This window comes from Lepidochelys olivacea (genome assembly GCF_965140295.1).
Source record: "Lepidochelys olivacea isolate rLepOli2 genome assembly, chromosome: 3".
Taxonomy (NCBI): domain Eukaryota; kingdom Metazoa; phylum Chordata; order Testudines; family Cheloniidae; genus Lepidochelys; species Lepidochelys olivacea.
The window spans coordinates 101159127-101173822 of NC_140413.1; the positions used below are offsets into that span (position 1 = coordinate 101159127).

A 14696-nucleotide genomic window follows, 5' to 3' on the forward strand; every position below is an offset into this window, starting at 1 on the left:
CTGCTTTATCTTTTTTTGGTAACAACCACTTCTCAAACATTTTATCCTAAAACACCTACCATTTCAAAACCATGCACAATTTCTCATGTGACTTGAGCATAATGTAGAAGGGAAGAAAACTAACTATGAAGGGGACAACAAAGATCCCACTGAGATAATTATTTTCCCAGCTGTTCAAGCACTTAGGTTGAAACAATTACCTGCAGTGGAGCTGGAAAACAGCTTAGTGTGTGTGAAGCCCAGTTATGGGGAGTGAAACTCATGATAGTCTGCAATATGTCCTTGCACCAAGTTCCCTGAATTGAATCGGAGCCTGTGAAAAAGTCTAAATGGACACATATGCAACATTAATCAAACAACGGATTGGTGAAATTGGATCTTCACATAAAACTGACATTTCCTCCTTAGGCTTTTACATTAGTAGGACTTAAATCTTGGAAAACACAGACAGGTTTACTTATTTGTCTGTCTAAAATGTTTATATTGCCCATCCTCCCTTTTTTCCTTTTTCACACTCCTGATTAATTCTGTAGAACCAACATACCTGTGGGGAGAATGGGCTGGATTCTATCTTGCTGAAGACACAAAGTAAGAAGTGATAAGAGTTTCAGAATTCCTATGCTGCAGTTGCAGAATCTTTATGGTTGTTGACAAATGAGCTAGAAATAACCCAGTTTCATTTTAAGATACTAGGCTTAGCTTGCTGAACTGGCAATTGCAAAACACACCTTGCTTGTAAACTGAGTAGGTATGATATGGAAATCATTGAGAGACAATAAACATGGAATTCCAAGAATCATTTTTAAAGAATCAAATCAACTTTTCCAAACAGAAATGCATGTGAAGCATTATCCTATTAAACATTCTAACCTAGTCAATGTAAAAAGCTAGTGATAATGCAATGTTAAGGTTGCAAAAAAATCAAGCAAAACAGTCAGAAAATGCCAAAAATCCCTTCCCCATTCAAATTTTCACTCTCTTGGATTTTCTGATATTATAATTGTACTAATTCTCCAGTCAGTCTCCAGACTAGATCTGAAATTTCAAAGTAAAAAAAAAAACAGGAAAAAAAAACCTTTCATAAATCAGACCTTTATAAATCATAAAAAGGCAAAAAAGGACTTTTTCTTTTGCTTTGCAGATCGCCTTTAAGAAGGCTTCTTCCACAACAGTAACTTTAGCCCTGTTGCACATTCCATATATATGTATGGTGTGCATTAGTACGTGAGCATTTAAATTTAATAAGGAAAACTAAAATGGAAACTATCTATGTGCAACTTAACTGACTTTACTTTGTAGAATAAACTAACTTCAGAATTCCTGACATTTAATTCTTGATTTCAGAATGTTAGTACTGCATTAATGCTAGCTGCTGACCTCCGAGTGGTATCTCTCTATTTGGAGGAAGATGATTTAATTCACTTTCACATAGATTATCCCTTATTTGACAAATTCACTCTTACCTGTCACATGTGTTGCTCTTGCTAGAGTCAAAATCAGAGCCCTGTTGAGTTCTTCTGACTCTGCTGAAAGAACTGTTTTAGGGTCACTAAGGAAACGTGTAAATTGTGGTTGGACCTCAGAGCTGCCCAACGCTGTGATTAGCCTTAAAGCAGTGCTCTCAACACTAAAGAAGAGAAGGAAAAAAGTTAGGCTTTTTATAATAATAAATAAATATAAAAATAAATACACTGCTACTATAAAACTGAAAAACTTTAGAACTCTTTGTCATTTGTTACCTTTTTGCTTCATATAATATGTATATAATTGTTTTCAAAACAGTTTTAGTAGGGAAAGAACAATGTATTTGTGCTTCTTGGTGGATAGGGCCAAGAATTTTAGGTGATTAGTGATTTTGGATGCCTCCATCTTTGGGTTTTAAGAAAGTGCTGAGCACATACCTTCTGAAAAGGGGCAACAACTCCCCAGTGGGGCACCCAAAAATCTTTTTTTTTTTTTTTTTTACATTTGAGAATCTCGGTCCAAAGATCTGAAGTCATTATTTAAAGAGATAAATGTGGTACAGGAAGTTGCAAAGCTAACTTCTCCATTTACAGTGCCAGATAGTAATTATACTGTTTGAATTAAAATCAAAGGGGGAGGGGGTGGAGAAGGGAAATAAAATATTGCTTTTCATTTGAGGTGCATTATTTTAAGTTCTTCACTGGTCCAATTACAACTAGTTTTCTCACTTGCTAGTCAGAAGCAATTTAAGAGATAATGACATTGTATCATCTAAATTTACTTAAACACCTACAATGCAAAAAGAAAAGGAGTACTTGTGGCACCTTAGAGACTAACCAATTTATTTGAGCATGAGCTTTCGATGAAGTGAGCTGTAGCTCACGAAAGCTCATGCTCAAATAAATTGGTTAGTCTCTAAGGTGCCACAAGTACTCCTTTTCTTTTTGCGAATACAGACTAACACGGCTGTTACTCTGAAACCTACAATGCAGAGTCCAATTGTTTCATTTCTAGTTGTGTACCTCTAATTCCGTGTTGACAGGTCTCTACTACGATCTTATCTTTCAAGAGACACGCAAAAGTTCATAATCATAATCAATGACAACAGACTCCTCCACTTTTCTGTCCCCCTCACTTTTTCCCTGCTCTCTCAGCAGAGATGGGTAATTACTAAGCAACTTACAGTTGTACTTGGGCTAAGAGATCAGAATGTAGTCAGAAGGACTTCCTTGGTATCAACTGAGAAAACTGATCTGGACAAAGGAGCTTGATACTCACTCAAGAGCTCATACCCTTCCTAGAGTTTGGCTTTATTAACAAGGACCTTTCAACAATTAAGTTCAACTCAAGCCATTTCCCCACACTTGACTACACCTCGAGCTTCTATCACAGGACTCTCAGTGGAGCTGGTAGGGAATTTTTTGATGAAAGCCCTAATCACTGGGTTAGTGAGTATTCTGCAGGGGGTGTCCACCAATCTCTCCAATTGGTGTGGTTCCACTTTGTATTAATAATTAAATATTCACTGGGTCAGAGAGAGTGACACTAACTGAATAGCCCTGCGTTTAGGGCACTCAGGTGGGATGTGGGAGAGACAAGTTCAAGTTGCAGCTGCAAATCAGGCAGAGCAAGGACTTGAACCCAGGTCTCCCACATCCCAGTGAGAGTGCCCTAACTCCTGGGTTATTTGCCACTCTGTGGTGGGACAGTATCTCTCTTTGGCTTTTCGTAGAACACTTTTAAAGGTCTTGCAATGATGCAGAACAAAACCAAATGCTAAAACCTTGAAATTTGTTGTGAAATGGAATTCTTGTCTTCTGGCTAGTCCTACTGTTCAGTCCACACCCTGATAGTATCTTGCTCCATTACATTCAATGAAGCCACCTTCTTCAGATTCAGCAGAACCCATTTAACACTTTCCTAGCAGAATCAACAGCTGCTAGCAGGATGCGTGTATCAGGCAAACACTGACAACCTATCTTGTAAAGGTCCTGCAGGATTTTCAATAAATTACTAAGGAAGGGGATAAAAGTTTAGTGATGGTTACCCTCACTCACCAGAGATGAAGCTGGTTCTGATTGGTCTGTGGCACAGCAGCCAAAGAATGAAGATGGCTCAGTAGCTGGACTCTGTAGTGAGGCTGGATGTGATGCATACGGTAGCTGAACATCTCCAACAGCGTGTGCAAAATTCCCCAAGCATGAGATTTAAACACTGTTGGCAACAGCTGACCTAATAAGAGAGAAGAGAACGTATCAAGTATTTTCCAGTGAGATCATTTGGAAAAGGCTATTTTACTCATATGTGCAAATATACACCCTTTTATAAAATATGTACCGAGTAGCTAGATGCCTCTCCCATTTAAACCACAAGATCAGGCAAATCTTTAGTGATATTTTATCTAGTTATAGGCGTTTTAAGTCTATCCTAAGAAAAACATACTACCGCATCACCAACTCCTCTTAACATCGGACATGAAAATGAAATCTATACCTGATGTAAAAGCATAGTTATTATATTAAATTGCAAGCCCTAAACTACTAAAAGAATGAATTAGCTCTAACACTACACGCACAAGTATCATCTCTAATAAGTGTTATTTCTCTTCAGATGTGTGCATTACATTTATTCCATACTGACTAATTAAAAATTCAGTATAGTGCAGATGTACAAATAAGTAAAGTGAAAATGTACTTGCACGTTGAGCTTGACCAATTAAGTATATTTAAGCTTAAGAGAGAATCTGTAGACGATAACAACATACTTATGCACAACAGTCAGAATACTTAGGCCCTGATCCTACAATAGATGGCACGCAGGCACAGCGGTGTTCTCCTGTAGAATCTATTGCAGGACTGGGGCTATATAATATGAACTCTTTGGGGCAGCAACTCTTTGTTTCTTCCTAAGTATTTATACAGCCCCTTGAACAGTGGGGCTCTGACCTTGATTATAGCTTCTGGGTACTAATGAAATATAAAGTATTATTAAATAAAACATTTTTTCTTACTGATAAAGCCTTTGATGCCCAAGGACTCTATTTCCATATAAACCAATAAGCGACTGTATGTCTCCACAAGTGCTGGTGCCAAGGCCAGACTAGACTTTGCATGGGCCAGTTTAATCACCCTGGTAGCTATGCTGTGAATAAGACTGAAAAAAATAAAAATAAAAAAAAGTATGTACTTGAAACTATTAAGAAATTAGTTGTATAAGCAGATAGAAGTTCTATACATTTTGAAGAAAACAAAACAATGAACTTTCCTCTTTATACAGTTACACTTACATTAAGATCCACAGATAAAAGTAAATCGATTACATTTTAAAACCATATTACTGTACCTCATTTTGGCATGAACTGTAAGCGAATCCAAGAGGTTCATTGGTAATGGGGTGATAGATCCGGAAGCCATGCAATTTGTTCCTGGAAGAGGTATCCTCATGTTGCCATTACCATAAATAGTTTCTACTAGAACACCCATAGGCAATGTGAAACATTCTGAATTGGTTGAATACGCATTACATAATAAGGCGATCTTGTAGTCATTCATCTGTAAACTTTTATTCCTTAGACTCTGTTGAAGGAACCTGCATAATCAAGACAGGTTAAATGTTAAGTGAAAGAAAAGAAAAAAAGAGAAAGAAAAACAAGACCTATCTGCACTGCAAATATGAGGCCAAATTAATCCTTCATGTAACTCCATTGTAAAGTTTTTGTTTTTTCATTATCATTCAACGATCATGGTAAATAGGTGATTAGGATTTTGTGCCCAGGCAGGTAAATATTAGAATAGCTTCATAAGCCTTGGGTAAAGGGAGAATTGTTGGAGTTATGTGTTAGGCTAAAAGTTATTTAATAATCCTATTTTTGTTATTTATATTTTAGATTATTAAAACTGAAAACAAAACGTAATTTAGTATTCACCATTTATTGACTGTTTACTTTTTTGCATTTCACACACTTTGAACAGGAAAATAGTCTGTTTCACTTTCTGGTACTCAATAAATAGCACAAGTGTAATGGTAGAGTTGTAAGGAAAACAGAAACCTGTTTAAAGTCAAAAGAGAAATTATTCTTCTTAAAAATGCCATGAAAATATTTAACATTAATTTATGTGACACTCATTTGGGCTTGAGCTACCTGACAACAGTCCTTTAAAACATGATCAAAATAATTCACCTTCAATGTTTTTAAGAGTAACTGAAAAAACTGACACTGCGTCATATCACACAAAACAAATTCTAAACATGGATTTGGAACTTTCTTTTTTCTTCTTTGGTCCTGACTAGGAATAAGCAGTAATATGGAATTAAAAACCAAACAAAAAAAATCCAAAAACCAACCAACCAACCAAAAACCGAAACAAAACAAGCTTACTCATGATGAAGCTTAAGAGAATGAGGAATGGGAATCTGTAATTTAGAGTTGTCACTGTGAGCCTTTCGGTTCAGGTGTATCCATATACAGGTCATTGCAAAGGCATGAGTTGACTGTGGTTTGTTAATATCAGGTACAGGAATACACTAAAGAAAGAACACACAAATTACATATTGTATGTATAACCTTTTGTAACAAAACTAACATTCACTGATCCAGTGTCTTTTTCTGATATGCAACACACTTATGTAAAAAGAAAAGGAGGACTTGTGGCACCTTGGAGACTAACAAATTTATTTGAGCATAAGCTTTCGTGAGCTACGAAGTGAGCTGTAGCTCACGAAAGCTTATGCTCAAATAAATTTGTTAGTCTCCAAGGTGCCAAAAGTCCTCCTTTTCTTTTTGCGGACACAGACTAACATGGCTGCTACTCTGACACTTACATAAAAAAATTTGGTCTCACACATGTGCATACAACTCCAGCTGAAGTCAAAAGGAACCAAGGACTGAATGAGAGAGAACCTAATAAATCATTCAAAAACTTCAGTGGATAAATGCTTACATTTACAATATATAGGAGTCAAGGGAATTAAATACTTATTTTTGTTACACCCAAATGCTTTCAGACGCAGACTCAGTTTTGCATAGGACAAATTTCAGAGATTGGTTAAGAGAGATAAAATACAGAAAGACAGAGAACAACATTAGTTTGACAGTCATTATAAAACTTCCATTAACAGCCCATCAGGAAAAAGGATGCCTTTGCATCTGACAGTCAAATATCCCACAAGAAAAAGATGTAATCTGCTCAATTTACTTAAATTGCATTTAAAACTGGTTTGTAGAAAGAGACAAAATCCAGTTGGTTTTATACACTGATGCACACCAGAGAACCCAAGGACAGAGAAGTATCAAAAAGTAAATGTTCTAACTTAGTTCTTGCTCCTACAAAAATGCACAAAGAGCCTGTTCATAAATCCAAAGTGACAGGAGCTACTTGCAAGCAGGGTGCAATGTGCAGGATATGTGACTGCAAGTCTGAGTGCTCACCTCACAGCTGGCAATGGGAACTATGCACACAAACATTACAGAAACTATTTGTGTGCGCATCAGGACAGTGTGCATTTCAGGATGGGAAAGCGGTGTGGTAAATCACTGCCAGTCAGAATACAAAATTAGTATCACTTTTGTGGTTCGTGCTCTCGTATGGGAGCCCTTTCTGAAAGAAGATATTTTCTTATTTACTCTATTTATGGCATGAAATAATTTTAAAAACTCCACCCACTCTCTCACTTGAGAAAAGATTAATTTTTCCTTAAGGAGAAAAGAAGAACTGCAGTGCTGAAATGAAAGTTGTGTTAAGCATAGCTGTGTGCTGAAGATCACACTACCAGGTCAGGGGAGGCATTCAGCATGAAACAGGTGTAAAACTAAGGCTGTGAAGACAGCCAAATTATATATTTAAGGCCAGATGGTGGTTCTGTGTGCACAGCAGTGCAAAGGAGTCAAGGAGAATAAAGTGCCCCCTTTACTCCATTGCGCTGGTTTCGTGACTCAGAGGTAGCAGTGGTTGGGGATAGGTGGAGGGAAAGAAGGAAGAAGGGAAAGGAGGAATAGTGCTGTCTGAAGGGCTGCTATACCTCCCTCCGCAAAAGGGGACATGACAGGGTGAGGAGTGGGCAGAGCTTAGGCTCCAGCCTCCACTACAACACATTGCCTAGCACTAGGTACAGGAGGCCTCCCACAGGGGCTTTCCCCCATCAAGCAGAGTTAAACTAGGAGGCAGATTGTTCTGCTTCCTGGGACGCTCCTGAGGTACTAATGTGTTGCCTCTTGCTTAGAGTTCCTGTCAAAGCCACAAATGAGCTCTTAATTATCATCTTCTGTGGGCCAGGTCTGCAACATTAACTGATACCAGTTAGAAGATCGTACAAAGATCAAGGGTAAAGTATGTACCTTATTTAACATCAGTGCGTCTGATTTTCAGAAATGCTGAGCATCTAGAGTCCTTTTTGCCTGCAAGTGGAGCTGTGGATACTCAGCACCTCTGCAAATCAGATTATAAACTTAAAGCAGACACTGTTACAGTCAACATTATCTCTCAAAAAGAGATGCTGTCAGACACCTGATGGCTGCTACTATTTTTGCCCTTTATTTAGCCATTTATACACACACAACTCTCCCCCTCACCTCCACCCCTACAGTAACTTCACAGTGTGGGTTTGCAATTGCATACAACATCACTTCAAATCATGTTAGTTAACCTTTTAAAACCAATACCCCTAAAATGCCTTGTTCACTAAAAATATGAGAATGCATCATTTTGCATTATCCCAGATACCGAAAGACTCATTGAAACCCTTTGTATCAGAAATGCCACCAAACATTGATAGAGAAGAAAAAGAAGTCCTTGAGACTTTCACAGAATAGAAAAAATTCTTAAAAGATTAGTTACAACTTATTGTGGTGCCAAATGTGTCCCCCTCCACCCAAATTTAATTATTAGAGAAATTCAGCACATAAAATTTGAGCTTACGGTAGTTTTCACTTTATTTTTGTAATTCCCTGTGGAATTATGTGACACACTATTAAGGTACACGTTAAGAGCTAGTATTATTATTATTACTCCTGAAGGCTCATTTTAATTAACACATTCAATTATGACTCTGGCTTTTAATTTTGTATGGAAAACTCACTTCTTTTTCAGGGTAAAGGAGATCAAAAAGCTTCATAACTGGGAGGAAGTCAGCCAGTGCATTTTTTTGAATGCTGCCAGAGATGAATTGCAATAGTACCCACATCAGATGGTCTCTGCCTTTAATAAGACCTCGTCCTGCCAACTGTTTAAAAAAAAAAAAACACAAAAAACCCCACCTTATTTAGGAACAGATACACTGCAGGCAGAGGAAAAATTGCCTCTAACCAACTAGTTCTTGCACATTAACACTTAAGATTCATTCATATATATATATATATATATATATATAGCAGTAAGTTAAAATAGTTAAGCTTTCCACAAGTTGTTGGGGAACATTAAAAAAACTTCTTAGAAACACTGGATTTGCATTTCCATAACTGGGACAACATGGGCACAATGGTCTCAAAAACTAAAAGGGTCATGGGTTTGAAAATCAGCTGCTTTTTATAAAGGCTAGGTCTACAATATTTAGTCTGAGTACAAGGGTATAACAGTATAAACTGAAAGAAAACAAGGCCACCTTCAAAATCCAGCTGCAGATGTATTTTACAATGTATCCAAGTACAGCATGGTATCCTGTAGTCTAATGCAACGAAGAGAAAGACCTAACCAGTTAACGCCATGATAGGGAGCAGGGGATGAATCAGTGTCCACGTTGCACTCCCCATCAGTACTCGGCCCAAGCTGGGGAAGCTAATGATCCAACCAGCAGACCAAATTTGGTGATGAGTCCTGGTCACATGAGACCTGAGGCACATTGTGCATACGCTAAGAAGAACACAATGATTTATGTTGTATGAATACTTCATCTCTGCCAGTGTGATTACAAGTTTCAGTCTCACAGAGACAGATTTTTTTCACATCTTACCAAAAGGGAATGCCACAGAAAAGGTACCTTTTGATGGAGTGACAGGACCATGTGAGGAAAGCTTGCAAACTGAAAGAGCACGAAGAAGATGAGCTGGCTGGAAAGGTGCTGCCACAACAACTGGCTGGTTCCACCATCGTCAAACTTCTCCTCAGTCTCCGAACGTTCCATGGCATATACAACGAGGTCCACCAACTGGTCTTCCAGCACAGGACAGCGCTGTTTGTGCTGCAAGGCAGAGACCAGATACAGTATTCCAAAAGCTTTTCAATTAACTTCAACACAATGGTAACAATTTCAGTACAGTATTTCGACAGAAGGCTGGGAAGCATGAAATGAAGTCTGAACTTAAGAAGTTAAAGGATAAGCCAGTGTATTAAAGCTGCACTGTGTTACAGGTCACAAATAATTTTACATTCTACCATATATTAATTCCCTGCCCCTCCACGCATACACCAAGTATCAACTGAGAATTATTTAACAGTTTTCTTCAGTACAAAATGTTATTTTTCTGCCATAGTATTCATGAATCTAATAGGCACCTGCAAAGCCCAAGTGTTCTAAATCTGAGTCTATGTGTATATGAAGAGAAAACACTAATTGTACCACTAAAAACAAAGGATGGATTCCAAAGACAACAAATATTCAGATAGGCTATCTTAAGGGGATGTATGATCGCTTTCAATTCCGGTTCAATTCTGTTCCAATTAAAGTTGACAGCAGAAATCTCAATGATTTCAATGGCAGCAAGAAACGGCCTTTGGTTAGGATCCTAAAGGTGAACAGTACACTAACAATTTTTATTTTATAAATCATGGTCTCCTACACTTGGAACTGGGGTGTGATCCCTCCTTTCAGGGCTAGAGTGCTAAAAATAGTAGGATAGCTGCAGTAGCAAGGGCAGTGGAGAGCAGTGGCCCAGGTTAGCCACCCTGAGTACATACCCCTAAGGTTAGGGAGTTTTGTACTCAGGGCAGTTAGTGCACACTGTGGCTCACCACTGTCTATGATACTGCAGCTATGCTACTATTTTTAGCAAGCTAGTTTGATTGGAGCTAGTGGGAGCATGTCTACTCAAGCTGGGAATTTCACCCCACATGTCTACTCAAGCTGGGAATCACACAACTAGCTCCAAGTTGTAGACATAATCTTACACATTATTAGTGTCCCAAGTAATGGTGAAGCACTAGTTTATATACCACGGTGATGAGAACCACAAAAATTATTTAGCTTGCAGCTTCTCCACAGTGTGATAAGCAATTTCCAGGCCCCTAAACACACAAATAAATAAATCACCTCTTAAAATACCTCTCTTCCGTGATGTCTTTTAACAATGACCAAATATAGAATATATTCATTATGTGTGGGTACATATGTGTGTGTATATATAGAGAAAAATAAAATAGCTGCAGTACTCGAAGTTTTTGGTACAAGTTTAGACTATTTTCTGTGCATAATTTATATTGTAAACACTTTTGTAAGGAACTGTGTATTACTTTATGTTTATACATCTTCAGACAGAATGATAAGCCCTACATGCTATTGAGGGGGTGGAAAGCTGAGTGTAATTTGACTCATTCCATACAGTGCTAAGGCTTGAAGATCTATTGCGTCATTCTACAGACTAGGTTTAAAAATAGTTACATTTAGATTTTTACACCTAATGCCTGTAACATAATGCAACCTTAATTAAAGAAAAAAGTATTACTTTAATGATGACAGAAAAGAAGGAACTGAGCTGCTCAAATACTAGTCATGAAAATACAGTGTCCCTTTCTAGAGGCAAAAAAGGCTTTTTAAAAAATTATTATTTTAAAAGAAAAGAGAAGTTTAATTTTTTTTTACCAAAATACATGTAGGGCTTTCTTAACAAATGAATTCATTGACTTGCTAGCCAGGCAGCCTAAAAACCTTTTTAATAAAAAAGGAAAGAATTGCTAAAAGGAGATGCTCATTCTAATTTTAACCAATATTAGTCTTTTGCCATGAAAAAGGGATTTTTTTCCTTCAAATTAAGAATAAAATGCAAGAATGGAAAAAATTGACAAACATAGTGAACATCATCCCCTCTTTTACATGCTCTTTGCCAGCTCAAAACTGCAGAAAGCTACAAGTTTAGCTGTGCTTTCTTGAAGCATGCTTAACACAAACTTCTAACTAAAAAGGGAAGCATCAATTTCTGTTTCACCTTCTCTTCCAAATACACAATGCCATTGTCACATATCAACCACATTACAGGTTTACAAAGAGCAATATTAACACCACCAGTTGAGAATACTTTTTTCCAAATGCAACTAATTATGAAGCAGAGCAGGGTGCAACAGACAACACTACAGACTATTTCATAATCCAGCATGCAAAACTACTGTGTACAGGGCTTGAAATTCACTAGCTTGATAGGCAGTGGGTTAATGTCCAACAGCCCACCAACCTTAGCCTATATTAAAAAATAAAAGTTATTCAAGTTATACAATAGACAGGAAAATATGACCGTGAAAAAGAAAGCCAGAATTTCCAGCAGGAATTTTCCACTAGTAATGTACATTTTATTCTATAGTTTATAATAAAAATTGACAAAACGGTAGTCAAATCCCCAGTACATTTAATTAAGGAACAAGTCTTAATAAATATATATTTTAACATTTAAATAATATCAAGGTTCGGACAAACTTTGGAGCCAGGAAATTCAAACATACAGCTGATCACTTTATCCTCTATTCATATTGCTTTAAAATAACTTTCAAGGTATTGGGAAGAAGCTTAACAATGGTTTTTGAGTACAGTCTTTCAGCATTAACTCAATATCTGGCATTTTATGATTTTCCATACATAAAGGTTTGAAGCAGCTTACATGTAAACCTCATGCTTTGGACTACTCACATGAGTAAATTTATGCACATGTGAACGTTTGCAGGTTTGGGGCTTTAATTTATTAAGAACAGGCATATCCCATGGACTAGTCTATTGCATGTTTCAGAGTAACAGCCGTGTTAGTCTGTATTCGCAAAAAGAAAAGGAGTACTTGTGGCACCTTAGAGACTAACCAATTTATTTGATCATAAGCTTTCGTGAGCTACAGCTCACTTCATCGGATGCATACTGTGGAAAGTGTAGAAGATCTTTTTATATACGCACAAAGCATGAAAAAATACCTCCTCCCACCCCACTCTGCTATAGCCTCATGGTTTAACTCCTTAAAATACCAGAAGTAGCAGTTACTAATTTGCCTTTTTTGGGTTAAAGGACTATTTTTGGAATTATACATGAATTTTAAGAAGTATCTGGAACAATTAAGACTTCTCCTCTAAGACCCACTTATTACAATAAATTTTTTTAAATTTGGTTTAAAAAAATGATTGCCAGACTAGTAATTGGAGTTTCATCCTGAAACTAGTTTTTAAATGCTTGAAAAATGGGGATTTACATTTGAAACTGTGATTAAACCACAAACAAATATGAAAAAAAATCAGAATAGTGCTACAATGGCCATTTCTGACTTTCTGAAAAAGTTTATAAGACCAATCCCTGAAGAATGCCATAGTTAACTGGTAAAAACTTCCACTGGCTTCTAATAAAAAAAATATTTAGAGAAAACACATTTTTAAACGATTTTAATAATTCAATAAATAATGTAACTGTCCTCATAGTTCTCAAATATTTTATAAAATATGGATGGTTGAGCTATCTGACGAACAACTAATAAATGATTTAGACATTATGGATAAAACTGGTACAAATTGCCCTCTTTTCCAAATATGGTGGTTATCCAGGCTCGTAACTAGCTTGTTAAAATTCCAACCAGTCATTTGTATCGAGTCTAATCCTACTTCTACCAGCTTAATGAACATTTTGCCATTTTCTTCAATAGGAGCTGAATCAATCCCAGTAAATAGAGGTATGTGTCATTTCTGACATGCAACCATACGAATGGAAAAAATATCAAAGGATTACTTTACACCTTAGCACCAGTGGATCCATAATGTTTGTTATATTAATACTGTGAAATACCAGGAAATTCAAATTCCTAGTACCAAACAGACAATGTGATAAAAAGAAGAAGGAAAGGAAAGTCAACTGAATAATACTGTATTAAGTCATTCCTTTCACTTCATGCTTCAATTCCGTTTCCAGGATGAATAGACAAAGGTAAAATCAACAACTCCTTTCTCAAACAACCTGGCACAAATGGATTTAGGCAGAGATGAAACTACAACCTGGCTTGGGAGAAGGCATAGAAGAGAATATTCTACTTTAACCTTTATACCATCACGGCTGGCTGAAAAGGTGAACAGCAAAGATTTTAAGAACATATGAACAGCCATCCTAGGTCAGACCAACAGTTCATCAAGCCCAGTATTCTGTCTTCAGTGACCGGAGCAAAATGCTTCAGAGGGAGTAACAAAACAGAGCAATTTATCAAGTGATCCATCCCGTTGTCCCTTTCCTGCTTCTAGCTGTCAGAGGCTAGGGACATCTTGAGCATGGTCCCTGACCACGCTGGCTAATAGCCACTGATGGACCTATCCTCCGAGAACTTATCTAGTTCTTTTCTGAACCGTTATATTTTTGGTCTTCACAACATCCTGACAATGAGTTCCGCAGGTTGACTGTGCCTTGTGCAAAGAAGCACTTTCTTTTGTTTGTTTCAAACCTGCTGCCTATTAATTTCATCAGGTGACCCCCTGGTTCAAGTTTCGTGAACACGTCCTCATTCATGATTTTATAGACCTCTAACATATTGCCTTCTAGTGGTCTCTTTTCCAAGCTGAGTCTTTTTAATCTCTCCTCATACCCCTAATAATTTTTGCTGTTGCATACCTCTAATCATTTTTGCTGCCCTTTTCTATACCTTTTTCATTTTTAATATATCTTTTTGAGAGGGGGCTACCAGAACTGCACACAGTATTCAAGGTGTGGGCATACCATGGATTTATAGAGAGGTATCATAATATTGTCTACCTTATTATCTAACCCTTTCCTAATGGTTTCCTAACATTGTTAGCTTTTTGGACTGCTGCTGCACACTGAGCACTTTTTCAGAGAACTATCCATAATGACTCAGAGACCTTTTTCTTCCGTGGTAACAGCTAATTTAGACCCCATCGTTTTGTCTGTATAGTTGGGATTGTGTTTTCCAATGTGCATTACTTTGCATTTATCAACACTGTATTTCATTTCTTGCCCAGTCACCCAGTTTTGTGAGATCCCCTCGTAACTCTTCTCAATCTGCGTTTGGTTTAGCCATCTTGAGTAATTCTGCATTGTCTGCAAACTTTGCCACCTCACTC

At 37.2% G+C, this 14696-nt stretch overlaps 1 protein-coding gene across 1 annotated transcript in view; it reads right to left on the bottom strand.

Annotated features, from left to right (window-relative positions):
* Positions 1–14696, bottom strand: part of MED23 (mediator complex subunit 23) — a 54458-nt gene that overhangs the window by 20906 nt on the left and 18856 nt on the right. The window contains exons 12-19 of the mRNA XM_084624350.1: positions 9436–9636; positions 8539–8682; positions 5843–5988; positions 4807–5052; positions 4475–4617; positions 3522–3696; positions 1464–1627; positions 201–325 (exon numbers count right to left, since the gene is read on the bottom strand). Coding sequence (XP_084480476.1) covers positions 201–325; positions 1464–1627; positions 3522–3696; positions 4475–4617; positions 4807–5052; positions 5843–5988; positions 8539–8682; positions 9436–9636 — 1344 coding nt within the window. The remainder of the gene's footprint in view (positions 1–200; positions 326–1463; positions 1628–3521; positions 3697–4474; positions 4618–4806; positions 5053–5842; positions 5989–8538; positions 8683–9435; positions 9637–14696) is intronic.